Source organism: Nannospalax galili, unplaced genomic scaffold, assembly GCF_000622305.1.
Source record: "Nannospalax galili isolate Female #2095 unplaced genomic scaffold, S.galili_v1.0 scaffold943, whole genome shotgun sequence".
Taxonomy (NCBI): Eukaryota; Metazoa; Chordata; class Mammalia; order Rodentia; family Spalacidae; genus Nannospalax; species Nannospalax galili.
Genome location: NW_008349115.1, coordinates 222,871 through 247,430, shown reverse-complemented (window position 1 = coordinate 247,430; position 24,560 = coordinate 222,871). Strand labels below are relative to the sequence as shown.

Here is a 24,560-nt window from a genome sequence, read left to right as displayed (position 1 = left end):
GAGTGAGGATTGAAAACAGAAACAAGAGACAGAAAAGATACTTGGGAGGACTGTCAGTAGACACTGCAGCCCCAGTTTATTTTTTCTCTGCCTTTTTATACAGAAGAACTCAATTAGTTTCAACAGCTGTTTTTCCCACCTGTATCTGAGGGTCAAGGAGCAGTCAAATACTTGTTGTGAACTCCACCATATAAACACATTCCCCCTGACTTGACAGATTAGGCCAAAACACAAACTTTAAGTAAACAAGCAAGCCTGCCACAGCTCAATGAACATAATGGATTAATAGCTCCAAACACCTTCCCCTTTTTTATTTTTTATAACCCCAGATTATGCTATATCCAGGACAGAAGGACCGTGCCTGTCTTAGGTTGTCTTATGCTAGAGCAAAGCCTTACCCGTCATTGGCACGCAGCTTCCATCAGCTATGCCCTGTCTTAGGTTGACTTTCTCCCAGAAGATCTTACCCATCTTTGACTACCGGCCTCTGTTAGGGGAGGGAATGCAATCTCATATCATGCACAGCAGCTTTGACCTGCCACAAGTTTTCATAAATAACTTTACTGCCACCAGATGAAAATAAAGACATAGGAGGAAAAGCATGCCAAGTCCCACTAAACCATACACAATGGAAATGATAGAGGACCACGATGGTAAGGTGGCTCTCAGCCTTTTTAGAATATCTGCCACTGCTTACAGGGTGGAAATGCTTACGGAGAAATTTTTTTCTCTATTACCTCTTGGCAATAACACTTTGACATTGGTACAGTATCCACTTCGTCCCACAAACACACAGTCATCTACTTGTACACACACAGACTTATTATCATTTTTAACAGAACAAATAGGCAACCTGCTTCCCGATCCCAAATAATAAAAATTCATCGCCACTTGCATCATCAGATGTTTTGAAGCAGGCTGAGCAATTAACCAAGAGTCATTCACAGTCACTACTATCTCTTTTTCCTCCCATATCGCAGGGTGCAATATTGTGGATCAGGAACATTAGTCCAGTATAACTCAGCCAAGATCACTTGTGGGAACATCATCAGCCACGTTTGTCACCTCATCATTCTTTTCCACTTCTTTTTCTGGCACTCGTCCAGCGAACCTCACCAGCCTTTCTGGCAGCCACCTGACTCCATCTGTGTCCTGTGGAAAAACACAAACATGCCCTCTTCCCCATATCAATACAGGGTCAGAGCCATTCCATTGTCCAGTTAAAGGATCCAAAAAACCTGGAGTATTATCAATAATCTTCAGTTTAAAGCATGAGTCAGATGAATAAAAGTTCCTTTGCTCCTCAGGCCTGAAGCATATTCTTTAACATATGTACAAAGAGCAAATGACTGTTTCCTTGCCCCATCTTCTCCCACGATAAATACTCATCACTCCCCAATTGTACCGAGTGCACTCAATTTCTCCAGCAGTGTCCTTCACTTTTTCCCCTACCTTTCTGGTCCCTGTTCTGGGCACCACCTGCTGGTGCCAGCTGGCCAAGACGGACAGTACCTGAAAGGGGGAGTGAGGATTGAAAGAAAAAACAAGAGACAGAAAAAGATACTTGGGAGGGCTGTCAGTAGAGTCTGCAGCCCCAGTTTATTTCAGCTCTGCCTTTTTATAACTCAATTAGTTTCAACAGCTGTTTTTCCCACCTGTATCTGAGGGTCAAGGAGCAGTCAAATACTTGTTGTGAACTCCACCATATAAACACATTCCTCCTGACTTGACAGATTAGGTCAAAACACAAACTCTAAGTAAACAAGCAAGCCTGGCACAGCTCAATGAACACAATGGATTAATAGCTCCCAAGAGGCTGGAATATTTAAAAGATGTCAGCTAGGTCCATTTGATATATGGTATCATTGAATTCAGACATTTTTCTCCTTATTCTTTGTCCAGTTGACCTGTCCAATGAAGACAGTGGGGTATTGAAGTCCCCTAACATTACTGAGTTTGGGTTAATCTGTGTCTTAAAGTCCTGTAGTGTTTGTTTCATGAATGTGGTTACACCAGAGATTGGTGCATATATGTTCAGGCTTATAATATCTTCTTGGTTAACTGTGAAGTGACCCTCTTTATCTCTTCTGATTAGTTTAATTTTAAGTGTATTTTGTCAGATATTAGAATTTCAACCCCTCATCGTTTCTTAGTGCTGTTCGCTTGGAATATTCTTTTCTATCCTTTCATCTTAAGGTAGCGCCTGTCATTGAATATGAGATGGGTTTCTTGCAGACAGCAAAAAGATAGATTTTGTTTCTTATTCCATTCAACTAACCCATGTCTTTTGATTGAGGAATTTAGCCCATTAATATTTAAAGTTATTATTGAAAGGTGTGTATTGATTGCCATCATTTTGATTACTGTTTGCATTCTTTGTCTAATTTTGTGTTTCCACAATTATACCTTTACTTAGTTTCCTTGCTCCTGGTCTATAGTTGTTCAAGTCTTCAAGTATTCTTTGGAGGGCTGGTTTAGTGGACATGTATTCTTTCAAACTATTCATGTAATGGAAGATTTTTCTTCCCCCCTCAACTATGAGACATTTTTGCTGGGTAAAGTATTCTGGACTGGCATTGTCATTTAGAACTGGAAATACCTTGATTCAGTCTCTTCTGGCTTTCATAGTTTGCACTGATAAGTCAGCTATAATTCTGAGGGGTGTTCCTTTATATGTGAGTTGCTGTTTTTCTTTTGCAGCTTTCAGTATTATCTCTTTGTTTTATACATTTAGTGATTTTACTATGATATGCCATGGGGAGTTTCTCTTCTGGTCCTGTCTATTTGGTGTTCTGTGTACTTTTATTTGTATGGGGATATCTTTCCTTAATTTGGGGGAATCCTCTTCTACAAGTCTGTTTAAGATCTGGTCAATACCATTAACCTGAAATTCCTTTCCTTCCTCTAAGCCTATGAAATATATATTTGGTCTTTTCATGATGTCCCACATCTTCTGCATATTCCATTCCTGTGTTTTTAAAATTTTTTCATTATCTTGCCTTGAGCCGTCCAGTTGTTCAACTTTATCCTCCAGTGTTGATACTCTGTTTTCCATTTCATTTGTTCTGGTGGTGAGGCTTTCCCCTGTTGTTTCAATTCAGCTTATTGAGTTTACTTTCTTCTTCATTTTAGCCTGCTTTTTCTTCAATGTTTCTATGTCTTTTGTGAATTCATTCAGAAGTTTATCCCTATCTACTTTTAGTTCTTTAAATTCTGTTTTTTCTTTAAATTCATTGAATTCATTTATCATGTTTATGATTGTTCTTTTAAATTCAGTTTCCTGGGTTATCTGTAGGGCATTCTCCTTGTAGAACTCTTCTGCAGGACTGGTGGAGTTTGGTGGGGACATAGTGTTTTGGCTTTCCATTTTATTATTCTTTTGTTGTTATTTTGGCATGTGAATTTATTTTGTTGTTTGTGATTCACCACATGGAGGCTGGATCCAGGCACTCTCAGGTGGTCTTCTGTGTTCTCAGCCCCTATGCAAGAGGGAGGCCAACAGGCCCTCTCAGGCTGTCTGCTCTAAATTTGTAATATTTTTATATTTATAGAACTGATATCTGGTTGAAGAAGATAATGACTCTTAAAGGAAGGGAATGAAAACACTTCATTCCTTCATTGCCTTAGACATATTCTGGTCAGAAAGGGTGAAATGTTTGGACGCATGCCTTAATACTAATTAAAAATTTTGACGAGGGGGCTAGAGAGATGGCTCAGTGGTTAAGAGTATATACTCTTCTTGCTAAAGACCTGATTTTGGTTTTCAACAACTATAGTGAACAGCTCATAACCACCTGTAATCCCAGCTGCAGTGGATCCAGTACCCACTTCTGGCCTCTGATGGCACAAACAGACACACACACACACACACACACACACACCACAAACATAACTTTAAAAAAATCTTTTAAAATTTCTGGCCCCAATTTAGTTCCTGATGTTGATGTCAGTTTCATCTTGAAACTCTGTATCTCATCAAACATGTAGATGTCCATCAAATTTTTAAAAGTTCAAATTATGCATTGTCCACAAATTCATGAAAACACCTGTACCACATTCTGACTTGTATTTCCTGGAGTTTTACATAAAGTGACCATCCATACATCTACCATACTGAGAACTTCCCCAGTTAATACTGAGTTCAGTTTTCTGATGACACCCACTGATGTTTACAGCTTGCTCTTAATGAAACCAAACTTCTTTTCTTTCACTGGGACCTTCAGGATAATGACACCTGCATTCTCTCTCTTTATTTCTCATAATTAATATATAATTTTCACAATTGATATTTAACTTTCATAGTTAACATTTTCCTTCATTTGTGGCTTGTTTTCTATTTGTGAACATGAAATATCAGATTATTTTTAAACAGGCTTTGCCAGATGTGGTGGCACACACCTTTAATCCAAGGCAGATCTCTGTGAATTCAAGGCCAGCCTGGTCTACATAGCAAGTTCCAGGTCAGATGAGGTTAGAGGGAGACACTGTCTCAAAAAGTCAAAAATAAATAAATGAATAAATATATAATAAATAAATAAAACATGCTCTAAGGAGTATTCTCAGCTGTCTTATTTCATACCTTTTTTAGTCCATTCATAAAATTTTAAACCCAATCATGCATCTTCCCTCTACCTATGCAAAAATCCTGATAATTCCTGCAAAATATTTGTTGCTGTCAACTGAAAATTCTAGTTCTGTCTCAATAAGATCTAGTTACCTGAAAATTTCTCAATCCACCCTCCATTCTAAAATATTCAAGGACTGTAGATTCTCCAGACTGAACTCAAGATGTTATATAATATACAGAACATGCATGTTATGAAAGAAAAGGGCCTTAATTTCTTAACATTGAAATTTTAATTCAGGTTACATTTGCCTGTTAACATCCCTCACTTCTTCCAGTTAAAATGAAAGAGATGCCATCATACTAATCACTCTGTGCTCTCCTGACTCTTCTTCTGTTCCTTTAGTGATCTAGTACTTCTACCAAATACTCTCCTCTGTCAGTTCACTCGTTGAAGCTTAAATGTGCCCACGTTCTTCTCATTCTTTAAAAAAATTTTATTGAATTTTTGTGCATTTCACAAAGAATATCTTAATCAACTTTATACCCCCTTTCTCATTGGCACCCACCTATAGCCCCCCCGAACTTCTTCATACATTCTGTCATTTGTGTTAAGGCCTATCATATCAGGTCTAGTCAGTCTGTCTAGGGTCCCTTCCTTTAAGAAGATCAGCTCTTCCTCAGCCAGCAGTAATGCGCTACCAGTAATTCTATGACTAAGATTGGGGACTGCTGTCCATTTCTATAGTTCTGTGCTATGTTTTTGTCTGCTTGAGTGTTTGTTGGTCTTGTGCATGGTGGCAGCATTGCTGTAGGTTCATATGAGAAGGGTCCCAGGAACCTGTAGGATTCTATTTGCATATGGTCATGACACCGCCTCACTGGTTCTTACAGTCTTCCCACCCCTTCTTCCAGTATGGTCTCTGAACCCTGGGTAGGTAAAGTTTAATATAAGAATCCTGTCTAGAGATCCACACTCTGCTGACTCTTATTCTCTACACTTTGAGCAGGTGTGGCCTTTCATGTTCATCACCCTCTGTTGCAGAGTTGAGAGATGAATTTGTATTCTCTTTACCCCTTTTTACACTATGTTCCATGAGCCTTATAGCGATTCCATTGTAGATGTGTCACTTAAGATTGGGCATCTCACAGACACTTATTCTCTGTGTGTGGCCAGGTGTTAAACTCTGTAATAATGTATGTCTGTTACAAAAGAAGCTTCTCTGATGAGTGGTGACTGTCATACTTGTATGTAATATAAGGATCCCTATTTAGCAGTTAGTAATTACGTTTGTCTATGGAATGCAGCAGCCTTGGGGTTTTCTCTGGGATCTATGACCCCTTCAGGAATGTGTATTTGGCTATGAGTTCCCTCCTAGTGAGTCCAATTAGGTAGCTGTAGATTGCTCCCCAAAGTGCCAATACTGTACAGGTATAGTTTTCTGTGCCAGCCATTGATGTAATTATTAGGCATTAAAACTGATTTTGGACCACTGATTAATTTTCCCTTAGCAGCTTGCAGAATGTCCTCCAAAACTGAGAGGTAGTCTTCAGGGAGGAGGCTTCCAGGTCAGTTCCAGCTCTATTGCTCCAAGTCCTGTGTCCAAAGTATACCCTGTCTTTACCAACAGGGTCTTACCTTTCAGTTCTTGGCGGTAGTCAAGGGCTGTGACAATAGCCTGTGTAAATTTGGAAGTCCTTTTGACTATCCTGACCAACAACGTGAAGGGAGGTTTCTCTTGTCTGGCACTGTATTTCTTGTTATATAGTCTTTAACTATACACATGCTCTCATGTTCAGATATTATATGTGTATTTTTCAGTATGTTTTGAACTAATACATTTCTCTTTGGTTTCTTCTCTCTACCCCCCTGTCTAACCCTCCCTCCTCCTTCCTCAGATAAACTACCCTTATTTCCCCCTTAAAAATACATGTCTCTTATGATCCCCCTCTCTTGAGCTCCTTCTTCCCCTTTATCCCCATGGTTATTTGAATAACCCTCCTTCCCTCCCCCCAGTTAAATATCTCCATTTTATGCATTTTGCCCTTGGTAACACCTATCTCCTTCTATCCCTCTCTCTTTCAGCTCCTTCTTTCCCTTTTTTTCTGTTGTTTCCTTCCATTTTCCTAACTCCTGCAGTTACTTTGGGATATATACTCACATATAACGATTTGGTACTAAGATCCACAAATGGGGGAGAATATATGCCACTTCTTTTTCTGAGTCTGTGTTACTTTCTTAGTATAACACTTTCTAGTTCCAACTATTTACCTACAAATTTCATGATTTTTCCTTTCTTTACTGCTGGGTAGAACTCCATTGTGGTAAAAGTACCACATTTTCATTATCCACTCATAAGTTGAGGAACACTTAGGCTGTTTCCATTTCTTAGCTGTTGTGAAAAGAGCATCAACAAACATTCATGTACATTCATGTAGTACAATGAATATTTTGGGTATATGCCAAGGAGTGATATATAGTAGGCTCAGTTTTAGATTTTTAAAGAGTTCTCCATACTGCTTTCCATAGTTGTTGCACAATTTTGCAATCCCACCAGCAATGAATGAGCATTCACCTTTCCCCACATCCTCACCAGCATTTGTTCTCTTGATCCTAGCCAGTGAGTGGGGTAAGAAGAAATGCAAATAAAATTGGAATTTTTAAGACTATGCTTTTTTTCTTCGGCTCTAAAAACATAGATATTGTTCATTCAAAAGAGATAAATTGACTAGTTTTGTTATTTTTCTGAGATTTTGCATGATGTCAAATATTGCCAAGAAAGACAAAAGTTTAGATGATAATTGTAGAAGTAAGAATGCAAGGGGCCACTGAGATAGTTAAAAGGAACATTTCAATAGATTGTTGGTTCTGGTAAGTTTTAAGGATTATTTGATTTGTGTTATTTAAACAAATTGACTGGAAAGACTGGGATGGTAAGTGTTGAGAATAGGTGACTGCTGAATGCTCAGCCATAGATATCTATATCACCCTCTCCAAAGTTCAGGGAATATTCTGAAAGAAGAGGCTGAAAACGTAAGACTGGAGGTGGGAGGTGGGAAGTGGTTGTAGTGTATGATGTTGACTTTAGGAATGAAGTGGCCATTACACTCTTGAACTCATAGAAGCTGGGATTATCTGCAAAAGATCTACCACAATGCCAACATCCATCATGGAGGGAAGTGGAACTCACAAAGCCTTACTCGTTCCTGAAGATGTATGTGCAGTCAGTGGATGCTGGGAGAGGCAGAGACACTTCAGCAATGTGGTCGCTGGCAAGGTGCCCATGCTCCTATAAACAACGCTTCACCATCCTCCTTTAATCAATCCTAATGAAACCCAGTGAGTCATTAAAAAAAAAAAAACAGGAAAATAGAAGAGGGGCTAGTTGGAAAGAGAAAAGGGATCAGTGTGGGAGTAGGAACAGGCAGAGTCATGAGGATGGTTTTGATCAGAATGTATGATATAGAAGTATGAAAATCTCCTAAACCCATTATATATCTTATACATAATCATATATAAAAGACAAAAATAACTCTCATAAAAGGTCAAACCACAATTTTAGACACATCTTTCCATTTGCTCCAAAACCACAAAGCATTCCATAGAAACTAAACTTAGGAAAATTTCCATTGGTATAATATGTTGTAATTTTTCATTTACTAAATTTTCCACAGTAGCATTTCAGGAGCATTTGTTAAATTTCACCCAAAATGGGCATAATATCTAATAACAACTGATCAATCTAGCAACAAATGTAATTACACAAACACCGTAACCTCGAGTATAAAATAAATTTTTTAAAAAATTTAAAAAAGATTCTTCAAAAAAATTCAAAGATTGTTAACAATGTCACAATAAATATTACATCACTAAAAAAATGAATAGGAGGTATTAATTGGCTAGTCAGTTAGGGTAAAAAGACCCAAAAGAAATGTAGCCAGTTTTTGGAAATAGTCAAAATGTCCTTAGGCCTGTTAGCAAGATACTCTGTTCCAAGGCCAAAAATGTCAAAAGTATTTGGGAGCTTGTATCTAATCCTTAAAAGATTTTAGGGTTAAAAAAAGAGTAGTCTGCAACCCAAAGGATTTTAAAAATCAGAAAGAAATCTTTCTGATGTGATACCTTGCTTCTGTGATTCATGGATGCTAGCTGCTTGCATTTCTGCTGTGAAAGAATGCCTGACATAAGCAATTTAAAAGTAGGGAAGGTTAGTTTTAGCTCTTGGTTTGGAGGGTCACTTCTACAGTTGCTAGGCTTTATTGAGTCTAAGCCTACGATGATCAAAATAGTGAGAGTGTGTAAAGGAAAAGGCTGTTTGCCTCATGGTGGCCAAGTAGTAGAGAGAAGCTAGGAAAGGGTCAGGACAGGGTATAAGTTTCAGAGATGGGGTAGTCTTCACTTTCTACAGTTTCTAGAAATCTCTCAAAATGATATCAACAGAGGATTAAGCTTTCAATCCTTGGTCTAAAATAGGAAATTATCTGATCAAAGAGATGCACATGTAATATAAAGATTGCCAAAGAAAGGGCCATGGACCTAAACTCAGGAGATATGCTTTGGCAATCCAGATCATCCAGGACATTGAGACATTTTTATCCTGGAGTCAAAAGTCAGAAGAACAAAAAACAAAGTAGAAGAAAATGAGTGCATACATGTGTGCTGGGTGTGTAAATGTATATAGGCATAGCTATGCACACAGAATTCTATGTATAAAACAATCATAAAAAGCACTAAGCACTTTTTTCATTTTGCTGTAGCACTTTCTGGGAAATATGATGATTAATTGTATGGCTGCATTCAACTTAAGTGGACTATTAACTAAAAAAGAAAAGCATAGTGGACTATTAACTAAAAAAGAAAAGCATAGTGATGACCACAACATATCTGTAGGAAGAAATATTTGCTAAAGAGTACTGCAAATTAATTGTATATTTAAATTTGAATTCAAATCAGTAAATAATTCTTATCTTTTCTAAAGAGATTTGCCAAGAAACAAGGCTTAAAGATGCTTGCAGAAGAAACAGATCAGCATTCATATCAAAATATCTCATTTTCGTCCTTCTCGGGGAGACTTTGCAGGGAGTAGGAGGAATGCCTATTTATATCCTTGGGACAACCTTCATTGATGACAGCGTTCCCACACACTCGTCTGGCATCTATCTTGGTAAGTTCCTTTTCCCTCTCTTGTGAAGACACATATCTCTACAATGAAAAGGAAAGGTTCTACATTGCCACTTCCTCTCATCCTGGCAGCTAAAGAAGGATGCAAATGCAATGATGTAAAATCATCTTATTGCTCTAGTAACATATTAAAGGAAATATACACAAATGCTGATTTACATTAAATATATCGATTAAAAAGATATAATTGTGTTTATAATTAAATTATCTGAGTTTCTAATAGTTGATTAGATAATGTTATAATACCTGGTCATGCTATCCATTGAGAAAAGTGGATAACCTTCTTGATATAGATAGGCCTCATTACTCAATGTAGAGCCTTAACAACACAGAATAAGGTTCCTGAAGGAATAACAATTCTGCCTCATGACTTTAATATCAACTCTTACATAAATTTCCAATCTTCTGACTGCCCTACAAAATTGGGACTTGCTGGAAACAATTCCAGTAAATTCTTAAAACCTTTCTCTTCCTCTCCCTCCCCCTCCCCCTCCCTCTTCTTTTCACTCTCAGTAATATAGAATGCTGTCAAAAGTTTTCAGAAATAATAAACCTAATTCAGTTGGTTTTCTTCATATGATAAAGTTGGATTGTCAAGCTGTTTCATGCTCTGTATTTATTTCCAAGGTCTTGGGGAAGCTTCAGAAATACTGGGATATGGTTTGGGTTATGCAGCAGGAGCACCACAGCTTAAGGCCTCTACTAATCATCTTTCTAATGTAAAGTAAGTCATCTAATTTCCTTTTCCTTTACATTGTATAAAATATCTGTCAATAACATACTATACCTCATAAACAATGTATATAAATAATTTGTAATAAGGTTAACTTTAGAAAAACATATGCAAATGTGATATGTAAATATATAAACATAAATGCATTTTAAAATGTATATATTTTTACTCTTGAAATATATCTAAAACCATTTTTTATAATGTCAAGCTCATTAATTTTTCATGTTTTGGGTGATAAAAACATGAGTATCTTATTTGTGTTAAGTGTACAGTAAAATGGTGTTAACTATGTGCACACTGATATCTAGAACATTTTCATTCTGTGAATTATAGATCTATATAATCCCCTCTCGCTGACCCCTTATTCATGACAATTGTTGACAACCACTACACTTGGGGCTGTGTAGGACTTAACTCATTTACCTCAACAATCATTGAAAACAGTGATTTACCCATTAACTCTTGTTAATCATGGGTTGGCGTATGACCCTGAGGTTAAAAAATTTGAGGCAGTTCTGACCTGCCTTCTGAACAGAGCACAGAGATTTTGCCAATTAAAGATGTGTATTTTTTGTATATGGGATGCAAAATGCAGAGCCTAAGTGATGAATAAAAGACACCCATATCTTAAAATACAGTGTTTTGGATTTGAATTGAAAATAAAATTTAATTAACATAATCCTATATTTATATAATACATAATCACATTTATTGTATTTTAAGCATTGTTTCTTTTGAGGAAGCAGAGCAAGAAGACAGATAGGACACTCCATTGTCTTCCTTCTGACACATCAATTGAAAAGCTATCCATGCCCCGACCCCTTCACAAGAGCTAAGGAAACCAGGTGAAAGACCATAGGGCATGGTTTTTGTTTAATAGTAAGGAAAGACTCATTAAGGACATAAGGAGGAATGATTTGCTCTTACTTTTATTCCCCCCAAACCTAAGAAATCCAACATAGAGAGACACATTTTCCATTTGGGGGGAGAATTTCAGACCAAACATTTATGTTCTGGTGGAAATGGCAAGTGGAGATAGCAACCTAGTCCTTGAAATTCTCTTTAAGCCAGCATCATTTGTAGCTGACTGCACAGGTCTTAGACCATTTGCCCTTCACAGTCTTAAAAGCCTGTAGTTGTGTAGGCCTTGATCCCATCCCAATGCTGATGTTGGCAGGCTTTTGAGTTCAGGTTGTGACTCAGTGTTATATTTTTGGTGACCACTGCAGTAACCATGCTATTCCTCCCCAAACAGGCATGACAATACAGATAGAGTAGCTATTTGAGGGAAGAAAGGGGAGACTGGTATTCCCTATGATATAGGAAACTCAACTAGTCACTAATGTTTTCGCTCCTAGTTAGGCAAAAGTTCACAGTACCTGACCATAGACTAGTGACTGTAGATGAGGGGCCTTGGTTTACTCTTGTCCCAGAGAAGAACTTGAAGTAGCAGATTACTCTTTTTAGATATGTCCTCAATTTATGCTGTACAATGTATCAACTGAAGATTTGGAATAATCCTCCTTTGGCCTCTAGTGAGGAGAAACCTATATTGTACCAATGGTGGACTCTTGAAAACCCTGAATCTATCTTTCCTAGTGTTTAAATAGCAGAATGACAACAAGCTCAGAGAAAATAAGCACCTTGATTAAAATTTCTGGAAAGCCAATTACAAAGACAGTCGTGTTAAGAAGCCTTGAATGGGGCCAGCAGATGTCTCAGTGGGCAAAGATGCTTGCCACTGAGCCTGAAGGCTTGAGTTTGATCTCTGGACTCACATGGTTGAAAGTACCTACTCCTTCAAGTTGTCCTATGACCTCCACACATATACACACAAAAGCACACCTGTAGAATAAAAAATTAAGTTAAAAAATAACTAAAAAGAAGACTGGATTGGTCTAGTATTTAATGCAAAACTGATGTTTCGCACAAAAACTTGCACTGAAAAACAATCTCAATTACAAGCCAAAATAAGGCAAGAGATTCTGCCCTTATAATAACCAGCATAAGTGAACTCTTGCATAAAAAAGTTAAAACAGCTGTTTTAAGGACCCAGTGGGCTTTAAGAAAATACAGAGGGCTGGTGAAATGGTTCAGCAAGGAAAAGTGCCTGCCATCAAGTCTGATCACCAAGATTCTCATGGTAGAAGAAGAGAATTGACTCCTTTGATTTGTCTTCTGACTTCCCCGCAGACACAAATGCAGATGTATCACACACACACACACACATACACACACACACACACACACACACACAGAGAGAGAGAGAGAGAGAGAGAGAGAGATAGAGAGAGAGAGATTATAAAAATGTAACAATAAAATACAGAAAAATTATTTAATACTCTAGGACAGAAATTTAACATAGAGATGAAAAACAAAAAGAAGGTTTTAGCCTAAGTTGTAAAATACACAAAGTGATATTAAAGCATTCAATAGCAGAGTAGATCAAATGAAAGAAAAACTAATAAGCTTGATGTAAGCTATTTGAAAATGCACAGTTGGTAAAAAAAAAGTTAATGAGGGGGAATAAAAAAAGTTTGTAAGAAGTTCAAGAAATAATTAAAAGAGCAAATATTTGGATTATTGGAATTCAAGAGAGACTTGCAAACGTCAAAGGTATAGAAAGAATATCCAAAGAAATAAAAACCACTAAAATACAAAGGATGCAAATGTTAAGGCACAGAAAGGAGAAATGTCATATTTCAGATTACATTCAGTCAGTCTAAGACATGCTAAATTCAAGCTTTCCAAGATTAAAGGTAAAGAAAACATTCTCAAGGCAAGAATAGAAAAGAAATAAAATGTAAGAGACTCTGGACTTACCTAATATCACACTTCTCAACAGAACTTAAGCTATAGGAGAGTATAATATGATATTTGTAGCATTAAAAAGTATTCTTTAGATTGTTTCAGAAGCCTATAAATATGCAGCAAAGTTATTCTTAGAAATTCAGAAAAATTAAAAATATTTCAAGACAAAGAAAGAAAACTGAGGGAATATACCACAAGCAGATCTTTTCTACAAGAAACACTAGAAGTAGTTGAACATATAAAACAGTAAATACAATTGAGGAAAATAGAAAACTTATATTACAAGCAATTTTGTAAAATTGGAATGCTATGATATACTATTGACAAATGTGTATAAAGCATTCACATTCTTAGACTGAACAATAGAAATTAAGTAATAACATGCTACTATGTTAAATGTAGGTGATACAGAAATATGTTAGGTAGAGTCTGCCTACAAAAATTCAAAATGTGGAATGGCAAGCTTTGATGATAAGTGACAAATTAGAAGTTTCTTCTTTGTCACTCTGTATCTGTAAAGAGTTGGTAACAAAGAGAGTCTATATCATGAGAAGAGAGAAAAAGATCTTCGGGAATCAAGAAAGAGCTAACAGCAGAGCTGTAAGCACAGAAAACTCTTGCCTATGCTTTTATCATGGAGTATCTTCCTTAAAGTTTCTTCTGGTAGTTTCAGATTTTCAGGTCTTGCAGTAAGGACTTTAACCCATTTTAATTGATTTTTTTAGGAAAAGAGAAAAAGGATCAGTTTCTTTCTTCTACATATGGATATCTACTTTTCCCAGAACAACTTTTTTAAGAGTTGTCTTCTTCAACATACTTTGCCCTGTGTCCAAAATTTGATGGCTGTTGTTTCTCTGTCATCTATTCTATCCCCACAGTTTAGATTTCTGTTTCTGCACCACTGCCACACAGTTTTTGTTACTGTGAATCTATGGTACTATTTGAAGTGAGGTACTGTGCTATCTCCAACATTGCTTTTTTCCCCCTCAGGAACTCTTTAGCTATTCGGAGACCTTTGTTTCTCCATCTAAATTTCAGGACTTTTTCCTAGTTTTGTGAAGAATGTCTTTGAAGTTTGAAAAGTATTGCATAGAAACTATGGAAAACCTTCAGAAGCATAACAATTTTCCTGATACTAATTTTACTAATTCATAAACCTGGAAAGTCATTCCATCTTCTAGTGTCATCTTTTGTGTCTTTCCTCCAGTGTCTGATAGTTTTTACCTTCTAGTGTTTTATGCATTTCATTACAGTGGAATTTTAACTTTATCACTAGGTTTTTCCTAGGTACTTTATTATATTTTTGATACAACAGTGAACAAGATTATTTTCTTGATTTCTCACTCAGTATGTTTATTACTGGTTCTAGGAAAGTTGATGCCAATTTTGTATTCTGCTTCTTTGCCCATTATGTTTATTATCAGCTCTAGGTTTTCTGGTGGAGTCTTTAGGGTCTTTTAAGTATAGTGTCTTATCATCTTTAAATATAATTTACTTCTTTGTTTCCTATTTGTCCCTTTTTTCTCTTCTTTTTTCTCTCATCTCATTGCTCTGGCGAAGACTTCAAGCATTCTGTTGATTAAAACTGCAGAGACTGTGCATTCATTTCTCCTTGACTGTGGGGGAAATGCTTTCAGATTTTCTTAAATTAGTGGAATGTTGGCTATAGATGTGGCATATGTCCTCTATCATATTGAAGCATGATCCTTCTGTTCCTAGTTACTTTAGGGTTTCTAATTATAAAGAGGTGTTGAATTTTTCCCAAGGCTCTTTTTGCATCTATTGAGATGGTTATGTGAATTTTGTCTTTGATTCTATTTATGGGTTATCTTAAAATTGTTTCTAGTAATAACAAAATTCATAAATTAAATTTCCCCATAATTATAGGTTTTTTTGTTTATATTCTAGTCTTTACTCTGGTTTATGTTTCTATTTCCAGTTAAAACTACATTTATAAATTTGTGAAATTTTATTGTATATTTTACTAATTTCATCTAGCACCCCTCACATACTTTTTTTAAAATTTAGACCTTCTCCCCAATCCCTGATCCCCCACCAGACCTCATGTATTATGCTGTATATATTAAGTCCTATCCAGTCAAGCATATTTACCCAGATGTCCTTCGGTGCAAATTCATTCACTGGAGGCTAGTCAGCCTATCTAGAGATCCTTGGTAAGGCCTATTCTCCCTCACCCAGTAGTAATCAATCTCTAATAGTTCCCAGACCCATCACCCTTTCCCCTAGCTCTACTCTGGGCCCTTGTCCAATTGAGTTGGCATGTGTGCTGTGCTCCATGACACCAATGCCACAAGTTCACATGTGCAAGCTTCCAGTGGCCTGAAAGCCTGTGCTTCCCTATGTTCATGGACCAACCCTGGCTCTTACAACCTTCTGCCCCCTCTTCTACAATGGTCCCTGAGCCGTGAGTGGGAGAGATTTGATATAGGAGTCTTATCCAGGGACACACACTCTGCAGTCTCTTATTCTATAAGATTGGCCAGCTGCAGCCTTTTGTATGCATCACACTCTGTTGTATAAGGAAGCTTTGATGGTAAGAGTTGAGGGGTGCACTGTTACCCCCCCCCATTCTGCTGTGTTCCATAAGTCTTAGGTGTAGAGTTTCCACTGTAGATATGTCACCTAGGACTGGGGATCTCTCAGATGTATATTCTCTGTGTTTGATCAGTTGTGTCATTCTGCAGTAGCCTCTATCTGTTACAAAAGGAAGCTTCCTTGAAGAGTGACAATGGTCTGTAAATATAAGGATTCATATGCAGCATATGGTAAGAAATTTCCTTTGTCTAGAGATATGACAGAGATAGGATTTTCTGTACGCTCTATGATTTCTCCAGCGTATTTGGCTGTGTTTACAGTGCTACCTGTGAGTTTGCTTCCACTGCAAGGGCTTTAAGTTCCAAAAGACAGCTGTTGATTACTCCCCAGATAACAGTGCCACTAGTGCATCAATAGAGGTAGTTCGCTGTGCTGGTCCTTATGTTTTAGGGCTAGGTTGGACCATTGATGGATTTTCTCCCTGAGCATCTCACATACTATCCTTCAGAACTATGAGAGCTAAACTTAAGGTAGAAGGTTTCCAGGTCCGTTCCTACTCCATTGCTCCAAGTCCTGTGTCTGAAGTATGTCCTAACTTCAGTAGTACAGTTTTATTGTCCAGTTCCTAGAGAAAATTGAGAGCTCTGGCAATAGCTTTTGTTGTTTTGGAAATCTCTTGGACTACTCTGACCAACCATTCAAAGGGAGGTCTCTCCTGTTTGGCATTGTGCTCCTCGCCATACAGCCCCTAGGTATACACATGCAGTAATGTTCAGACACCGTATGTGCATATCTCAGGGGGTTTAAGAGGCAACACATTTCCCTCTGGCTTCCATATCCTCCCCCCCAAGATCCACTCATCTCTAGTCTCTCTCTCTCATCATTTAAACTCCCTCCTCCCTCCCCAGTCCATGGTCCTCATTATCCTCTCTCTTCCCCCAATAACACAGGCCTCCTGCCATACCCTCTCTCCTGATTTCCTTCCTCCCCCATTGTGGCCCCCTGGATGTCCCTCCCTCCTCCCCTCCCAGCCAAACACTCCCAAATTCCCCACCTCTCCCCTGGTAACATCTGATCCCTACTAGCCCTCTCTTTCAGGTTCTTTCTTTTCCTTTACCTCCATTTTCCTGGTTCCTGGTGTTACATCAGGATATATACTCACATAGAAGGGATTGGTGTTATGATCCACAAGTGAGGTAGAACCTTTGTTGCTTGCTTTTTTGTATTATTTCACTTGGTATAAAAGTCTCTAGTTCCATCCATTTATCTGCAAATTTCTTCTTTTCTTTCTGCTGAGTAGAACTCCATTGTGTAGATGTATCACATTTTCATCATCCAGTCATCACTTGAGGGAAATTTAGGTTTCCATTTCTTAGCTATTGTGAAGAAAATAGCAAGTAATATGGATGTACAGGAATCTCTACAGTAGATTGGGTACTTTGAGTATATACCAAGGTGTGGTAAAACAGATCATAATGGTAGATTTATTTTAGCTTTCTGAGAGTTCTCCACACTGTTTTCTGTAGTGATTGCACAAGTTTGCCTTCCCACCAGCAGTTCTTTCTCCACATCCTTGCCACCATTTGGTGTTTTTTATTCTCTTGATCTTAGCCAGCCTGACTGGGGTGAGATGGAATCTTAAAGTGGTTTTTATCTGTATTTCTCTAATTACCATGGATGTTGAGCACTTTTTAAGGTGCTTCTTAGCCACTTCTATTTCTTCTTTTTAGAACTCTTTGTTCAGGTCTAAAGCCCATCTTTTTATCGGGTCGTTTATTTTCTTACTTCTTTGTTTTTTGAGTTTTTTGCACATTCTGGAAATTAGTCCTTTGTCAGATGTGTAGCTGGTAAAGATTTTCTCCCACTCAGTGGGTTTCTTCTTCCTTTCCTTGGTTGTATCTTTTGCTCTACAGAAGCGTTGTAACTTAGTGGGGTTGCACTTATTGATTGTTGATCTTAATGCCTGAGAAAGTGATATCTAATTTAGAAAGTCCTTTCCTATGCCAGTATCTCGGAGGGTACTCCCTATGTTTTATTCTAGCAGTGTCAGAGTTTCAGGTTTTAAATTCAGGCCTTTGATCCATTTGGAGTTGACCTTTGTGCAGGGTGAAATATAAGGGCCCAATTCTTCTACAGGTGGAGATCCATGTTTACCGACATCATTTGTTGAAGATGCTTTTTCCTCCATTGTGTGTTCTTGGCACAGTTGTCACATATAAGGTGAAATTGCATGTACTCATGTTTGGGTCTTCTACTGTGTTCCATTAATTTCTGTGTCTATTTTTGTGTCAGTAACATGCTGTTTTTATGACTATGGCTCTGTACTATAATCTGAGATCTGGTATTGTAATGCCCCCAGTGTTGTTCTTTTTGCCCAAGATTGCTTTAGCTATCTGAGGTCTCTTCATCACCTACTTATTGATTGGTCTTTATTAAATATCAAGGTGTATTTTCACAAATTGCTCTTTCAGGTAAATTTGGTAATCTGATAATAATCAAGGCACTTACATTTGCATTAAATTTGTGTGTGAACTTGGGAAATTTTTATCTTTCTACAAGTGAAAACAGCATACTGTACTATTTTTTCTCATCCCTCTGTGCTCCTCAAAAGTTTTATTACAGTCTTTATTAAGTATGTACCAGAGAAGCAATGCTTGGTAATTTCAAACACTTTGTTAAATGTTGTACAATGTAATTATTACAACATTTAGTTTTCTGATCTAGTATTTCTAACATGAGAAAAATCTTTTTATTTCAAAATATATTTGGTAAAAATGATCACCTGTCAAATTTTTGTTCATTTTTCAAAGTTTGGTTTTGCATTTAGTTGTTGTCTCAGCTTTTCTAGATATACAGTTACACACGCACGCACATTTGAAATATGTGTCATATGTTATATAATATGCATACAATATATAACTGGATTGAAAATGAATAAAACATCTGCATATTATAAGCATCAATGAGCCAGAGGCAGAGATGCATACATGTAATTCCAAGTGTTTTTGAGATTGATGCCAGGTTGTGCAACAGATAGTGACAGAGACCTTGCTAAGCAAGTTCAAGGCTCTGAGTTCAATCCTTAGTAATGAATAGATAACGAAGTCATAAATGGATAAATAAGAGAGAAAAATGCAGCTCCTGTGAATGTTGCATATTAAGATATGACAAATGGATAGTAGATGTGAAGAATCCACAGTAGTATTCACTGTGGATTGATACCACAGTGGATAAGGAGTTGTCCCACCAGTGAATAACACTGAATATTTGGACATTTTTTGTACAAAAGATCTATGAACTAGTACTCATGATGTCTTGTGGCATCAGAGTCACATGAGTGAAAAATCACATCCAAAATAGGTTCATGTAGGTGTAGGCATTTTTCCCACAATGGCTAGTTGGTGGAGCTGAAACCATTAATAACTGAGTATTCATCAACCTCCCTAAATGATATGAAATAAATTAGTAACTATGAAAATTCTCTACAAGATGGCCTGAGTATTATTTAAAGACAGAAGATGCTGATACTTAGTCACTCTATGAAAAAGAGAAAACGAACAAATTCCAGCAGGGGGTCTTTCCCATTCCCACCCTGTCTTGCCTACGGGGAGGAGCAAAGGCAGCACAAGGAAACCTTTAGGAGAAAGCGAAATACAGACTAGCAAAAGGGCCTACAGAAAAATTGGAGAGATCATCAAAAGGATCAAATCACACTAAAACAGAAGGGAACTGAAACAAGAGGTTTCAAACTGCATGTAATTTAAAGGGAAAGATGCTATGGAAAAGATCAATTGTGCAACTTAAAGTTCTAGGCTTCTTGCCATAAAACTCCAGGCACATGATTTAAAGGAGTAGGAATGATTTTACAGGGGAGGTAAGACTTGATTTTCCAAATGCACAATTTCTAGTGATGAAAAATTGAAATAGGAACAAACAGGAACATTTGCTTCCTACTCCAGCAGTATCACTGGAAAAGAAAGCAGAAATATTAGGCACCTACAAGACCTAAAATAACGTATAATTGAATATTAACAACTAACCATTGTCAGTAAAACTAAAAGTTAATAGTGATAAATTACAAATTAATGCAAATTAACAGAAAATATTTCACTCTCACTCTCTCCTATTGTGTTTTCTAAAAGTAAAATTTCCCTAAATTGAATTTCTTCTTTCTCTCTTCAAGTGAAACAACACATGACAGTCAAAAGCAGCCGGTCTCTTGGTTGATTACCTTTATTATTTCATCTATCCTTGCCTGGTGTACATTTATACCATTCTTATTTTTTCCACATTCCCTACCAGGTAAGTAAAGAAACCTAATTCATCTTAGTAATTCACACCCACATTACCCATTCTCAAAACATGAATAAGCTACATTCTTTATGAATATGCTTCTTTTACTGTTATTGCTCTATAACAGAGAAGTAGCATCACCATAACGGCAGAGAGAATGTACTCAAGAAAACTGTAGCGGAAAATCTCCCAAATCTAGATAAAGAAATAGATGGTCAAATGCAAGAAACATTTAAAACCTATACAAGCGTGGTAAGAGAAGAACCTTCCAATAACATGTAGTCAAAATTTCAGAAATACAGACCAAAGAACAATATTAAAAGCTGCAAATGAAAATTAACAACTCAGCTACAAAGTCAGATGCACTAGAACTACATTGTGTTTCTCATGCACAAATCCTAAGAGCCAGGAAATAATAAAGTGGTATGTTTCAACTCGTAAAAGTAAGTAGCTGCCCATTAAGATGGTTATATCCCACAAAGCTATCTTTGAACACTGCTGGAGAAATGGGGACATTTCAATATTAGCACAAAGAGGCCCTTTATGTCTGCCAACCCAGCACTTCAGAAAATACCTCAAGAAATACTATGGACAGAAGAGGAAGAAAGACAGTATTAACGATGAGAATACAGGAAAAAATACACTTCATGGGAGGAATAAATGAACAAAGGAGAGCTTGGAAGAAATCCATATGTTTAGCCCAGTAAACCAGAAAACTCCTAATATTTATAAAAGAACAAAACAATCAGTTGTACAATTGATCAGAAAAGCAACCAACCAAAGTATAGGAGCAGTAAATATCTCTTTATAATAACCTTAAATTTAAATGTTTCTCACTCACATATAAAGAAATGCAGACTGAGTGGCTAGAGTTTTAAAAAACTAGGTAAAATTATCTTGTTTAGAGGCTGGAGAAATGGCTCAGCAGTGAAGAACACTGGTTGCTCTTTCATAGGACCAGGGTCAGAGTTTGGTTCCCAGCACACACATGGCAGCTAGCAAGCAACCATCTGTAACTAACTCCAGTTCTAGGGTATCTGACGTCATCCAACAAATATAGAACACAAATTTTTCTCAGCATCTCATAAAACATCTTTCAAACAGAGCACATTCTAAGCCAAAACATAGTCTAGGTAATAATTCGAGTCTTAAACATTAAAGGATGAAAATTTTTTATATGTTATCCAAAAATAGTGACATAAAACTAGAAATCAATAGCAATAAAAACTACGGAAACAGTGGGGCATAGTGACACTTGCCTTAATCGCAGGGCTCTGGAGGCAGAGGCAGTTGGATTTCTGTGAAATCAAAACCAGCAAGGGATGGTCTACAAAGTGTGTTCTAGGTCAGCTAGGACAACATAGTGAAACCCTGTCTCAAAAAATCCAAATCAAACAAAAGCAAACAAACAAAAAACTGTAGAAGCTACACAAATACTTGGAGTCAGAAAAAAAATGTATACTTGAATAACCAGTGAGTTAGTTACTGATGAAATTACAGAGAATTATTTTAAAAATTCATAGAATCAAATGAAAATGAATCATGAAAACACAGTATACCAGAACATTTGGAGTACAGTCCAACTAGCTCTAAGAGGAAAGTTCACAATTATCAGAACCTAAATTAAAAACTCAGAGACCTCAAATAATCTACTAATGATATAACTCAATATCTTATAAAAACCAAGAATAAACAAAATGCAAAATCAATAGATGGCAAAATTTATGAAACATGGGATAGAAATTAATGAAATAAATTCTAAAAAGTCAGTCCATAGAATCAAAGAGTTTATTTGAAAAAAAATAACCTAAAATGTAGCTAAACTAATAAGAGATTTTCTAAATTAATGGTATTAGACACAAAAAGGGAATATTACAAAAGATTGTAATAAAATACAGAGGATCATTGGGGAATATATTTATTCTAGTTCCTTTCAATTGCTGTGATAAAACCACTGACCAAAATCAACTTGGCGAGGAAAGGGTTTATTTCATCTCATATTTCCCAAGTTACAGTTCATCTTTGAGGTAAGCTAAGGCAAATACTCAGGGCAGGAATCTGGAGCACAGACCTTAGAGGTATGCTGCTTACTGGCTTGCTCCTTTGACCTGTGCTCAGATCACCTGCCCAGGGGTGGCACTGCCCACAGTGGGCTGGGCCCTCTCACATCATTCAACAATCAAGAAAACGCCCCACAGACATGGCCACAGGCCAGTTCAATGTAGGCAGTTCTTCAATTGCTATTCACTCTACCCAGGTGCGTCAAGTTGACAACTAAAACTATCCAACACAATATTCCAAACTTGTACTTCTAAAACTGGAAAATCTAGAAGAAGCCCGTGTATTCCTAGACACATATGACCTACATATAGGTATGAGGAACTAACTTTTAATCCAACCAATCTAACACCAATGATGCTAAAACACTACAAAGCTCATTTTGTGGAGTCATTATTGCCTTGATAGCCAAAGTGTCATAAGGACACATTAGAGTATAAAACTATGGGCTAATTTCTCTGAAGAATATAGATACAAAAATTCTCAGTAAAATTCCTGGTAATTGTACCCAAGAATATATTAAAATCATGTACTTTGACTAAGTTGGTTTTATTCCATGCCAGAATGCTTCAACATACACAAATCAATGAATGCAATATGGCATGTAAACAGGCTTAAGGACCAAAATCATGTGACCATTTCAGTAGCTGCAGAAAAAGCCTTTGACAAAGATCATTGCCCATTCTTAATAAAATTCCTAAAGAATTTAGGAATAAATGGAACATAAACCTCAAAATTATTAATATATATGACCAGCCTGCAGTCAACATTATAACAAATGAGGAAACCTGAGATCGTTTCCCCTAAAATCTGAAATGAGGCAAGGCTGCCTGCTCTCTGCTCTTATTTACAATAATGGTCAAAGTTTTAGTAAAAAAGAAATAACAAAGAAATGGAAGGGATACAAACAGGAAAGAAACAGGTCAAATTATCACTGCTTGCAGATGACATGATCTTATAGTAATACAAATCAAAAGATGCCATGAGAAAATTCTTAGACATGATGAACACTTTAAACAAATCAACACGCAAAATCAGTACTTTTTCTATATGTTAATAACAAACTCACTAAGAAATCAGTGGGGAAATTATCACATTAACAAAAGTGCCAGTAAAAATAAAATACCTAGGAATAAACCAAAGTAAGGAAAAAATCTTTCTCCAATTAAATCTTTAAGACACTGAAGAAGCTTAAGAAGATGCAAAAGTGGGAAACTTACCAAGACTATGGATTAGTAGAATTAATTCATGAAAATGGCGATATTACTGAAAGCAATCAACAGAGTCAATGCAATCTCCATCAAAACACCAATGATTTTCCTCACAGAACTAGAATAAACAATTCTAAAATTCATATGGAAACACAGAAGATCCCTTCTCCTAAATAGTCAAAAAATCCCAAGCAATAGAACAATAATGAAGGCATCACATTGGGTCTCAATATATTACACATCCATAACAACAAAAATGGCATAATACTGGCACAAAGACAAATGTATAGACCAAGCAAATAGAATGGAGAATCCTCTCAACTCCAGACATTAATTCTTTAGGTGACGAAAAAAAATTTGTTGGGAAAAAAAGGTGGTTTCTTCAGTATATGCTGCTATGAAAACTAGATAGTCACATTTTTACAAAGGAAATTAGATCCATATCTCCCACCCTGCAGAAAACTCAATGCAAAATGTTCAGATATTAATGTAAGATTGAAACTTTGAATCTGCTGCCAGGATACAAGGCAAAAACACTCCAAAAATAGGCCTAGGCAAGAACCTTCTGTAAAAGACTATAATAGCACAGAAAATAATTACAGCTCTTGATCAACAGGCATGAAATTAAGAAGCATCTTCAGAATAAAGGAAACCATCAGCTGAGTGAAGGAGACGGCCTACAGAATGAGAAAACAAACTACCAACTATACAGTTGCCAGAGTATACCTACTAGACTCTATAAAGATTTCAAATATTAAACACCAAATATATCAAATCAATAAATGGGTGAATGAATTAAAAAGGTAGTTTTTAAAGAAATGCAAATTAACAATAAATGCTTGGAAAGTATTCAAAATCTTTCCCATCAAGGAAATGCAAAATAAAACTGCTTTGAGATTCCATTTTACTCAAATCATAATGACTATCATCAAGAAAACAGATTTCTTGTGAGGACTGGAAAGAAAAACCCTTATTATCAGCTGATGGAAATGTAAACTTGTGTAGTCATGATGGAAACCACCATGGATATTCCTCAAAAAACTGAAAATAAAACTGCAGTTTGACCTAGCTATATGATTCTTGGGGATATCTATCTATGTATCATCTATCTATCTATCTATCTATCTATCTATCTATCTATCTATCTATCTA

At 36.7% G+C, this 24,560-nt stretch overlaps 1 protein-coding gene across 1 annotated transcript in view; it reads left to right on the top strand.

Moving 5' to 3' along the window:
- The window catches only part of Slco6a1 (solute carrier organic anion transporter family member 6A1), a 101,521-nt gene that overhangs the window by 8,846 nt on the left and 68,115 nt on the right, over positions 1-24,560 (top strand). Inside the window, exons 3-7 of the mRNA XM_008846490.1 lie at positions 9,544-9,729; positions 10,374-10,470; positions 13,665-13,681; positions 15,857-15,858; positions 20,058-20,148. Of these exons, the coding sequence (XP_008844712.1) occupies positions 9,544-9,729; positions 10,374-10,470; positions 13,665-13,681; positions 15,857-15,858; positions 20,058-20,148 (393 nt within the window). The remainder of the gene's footprint in view (positions 1-9,543; positions 9,730-10,373; positions 10,471-13,664; positions 13,682-15,856; positions 15,859-20,057; positions 20,149-24,560) is intronic.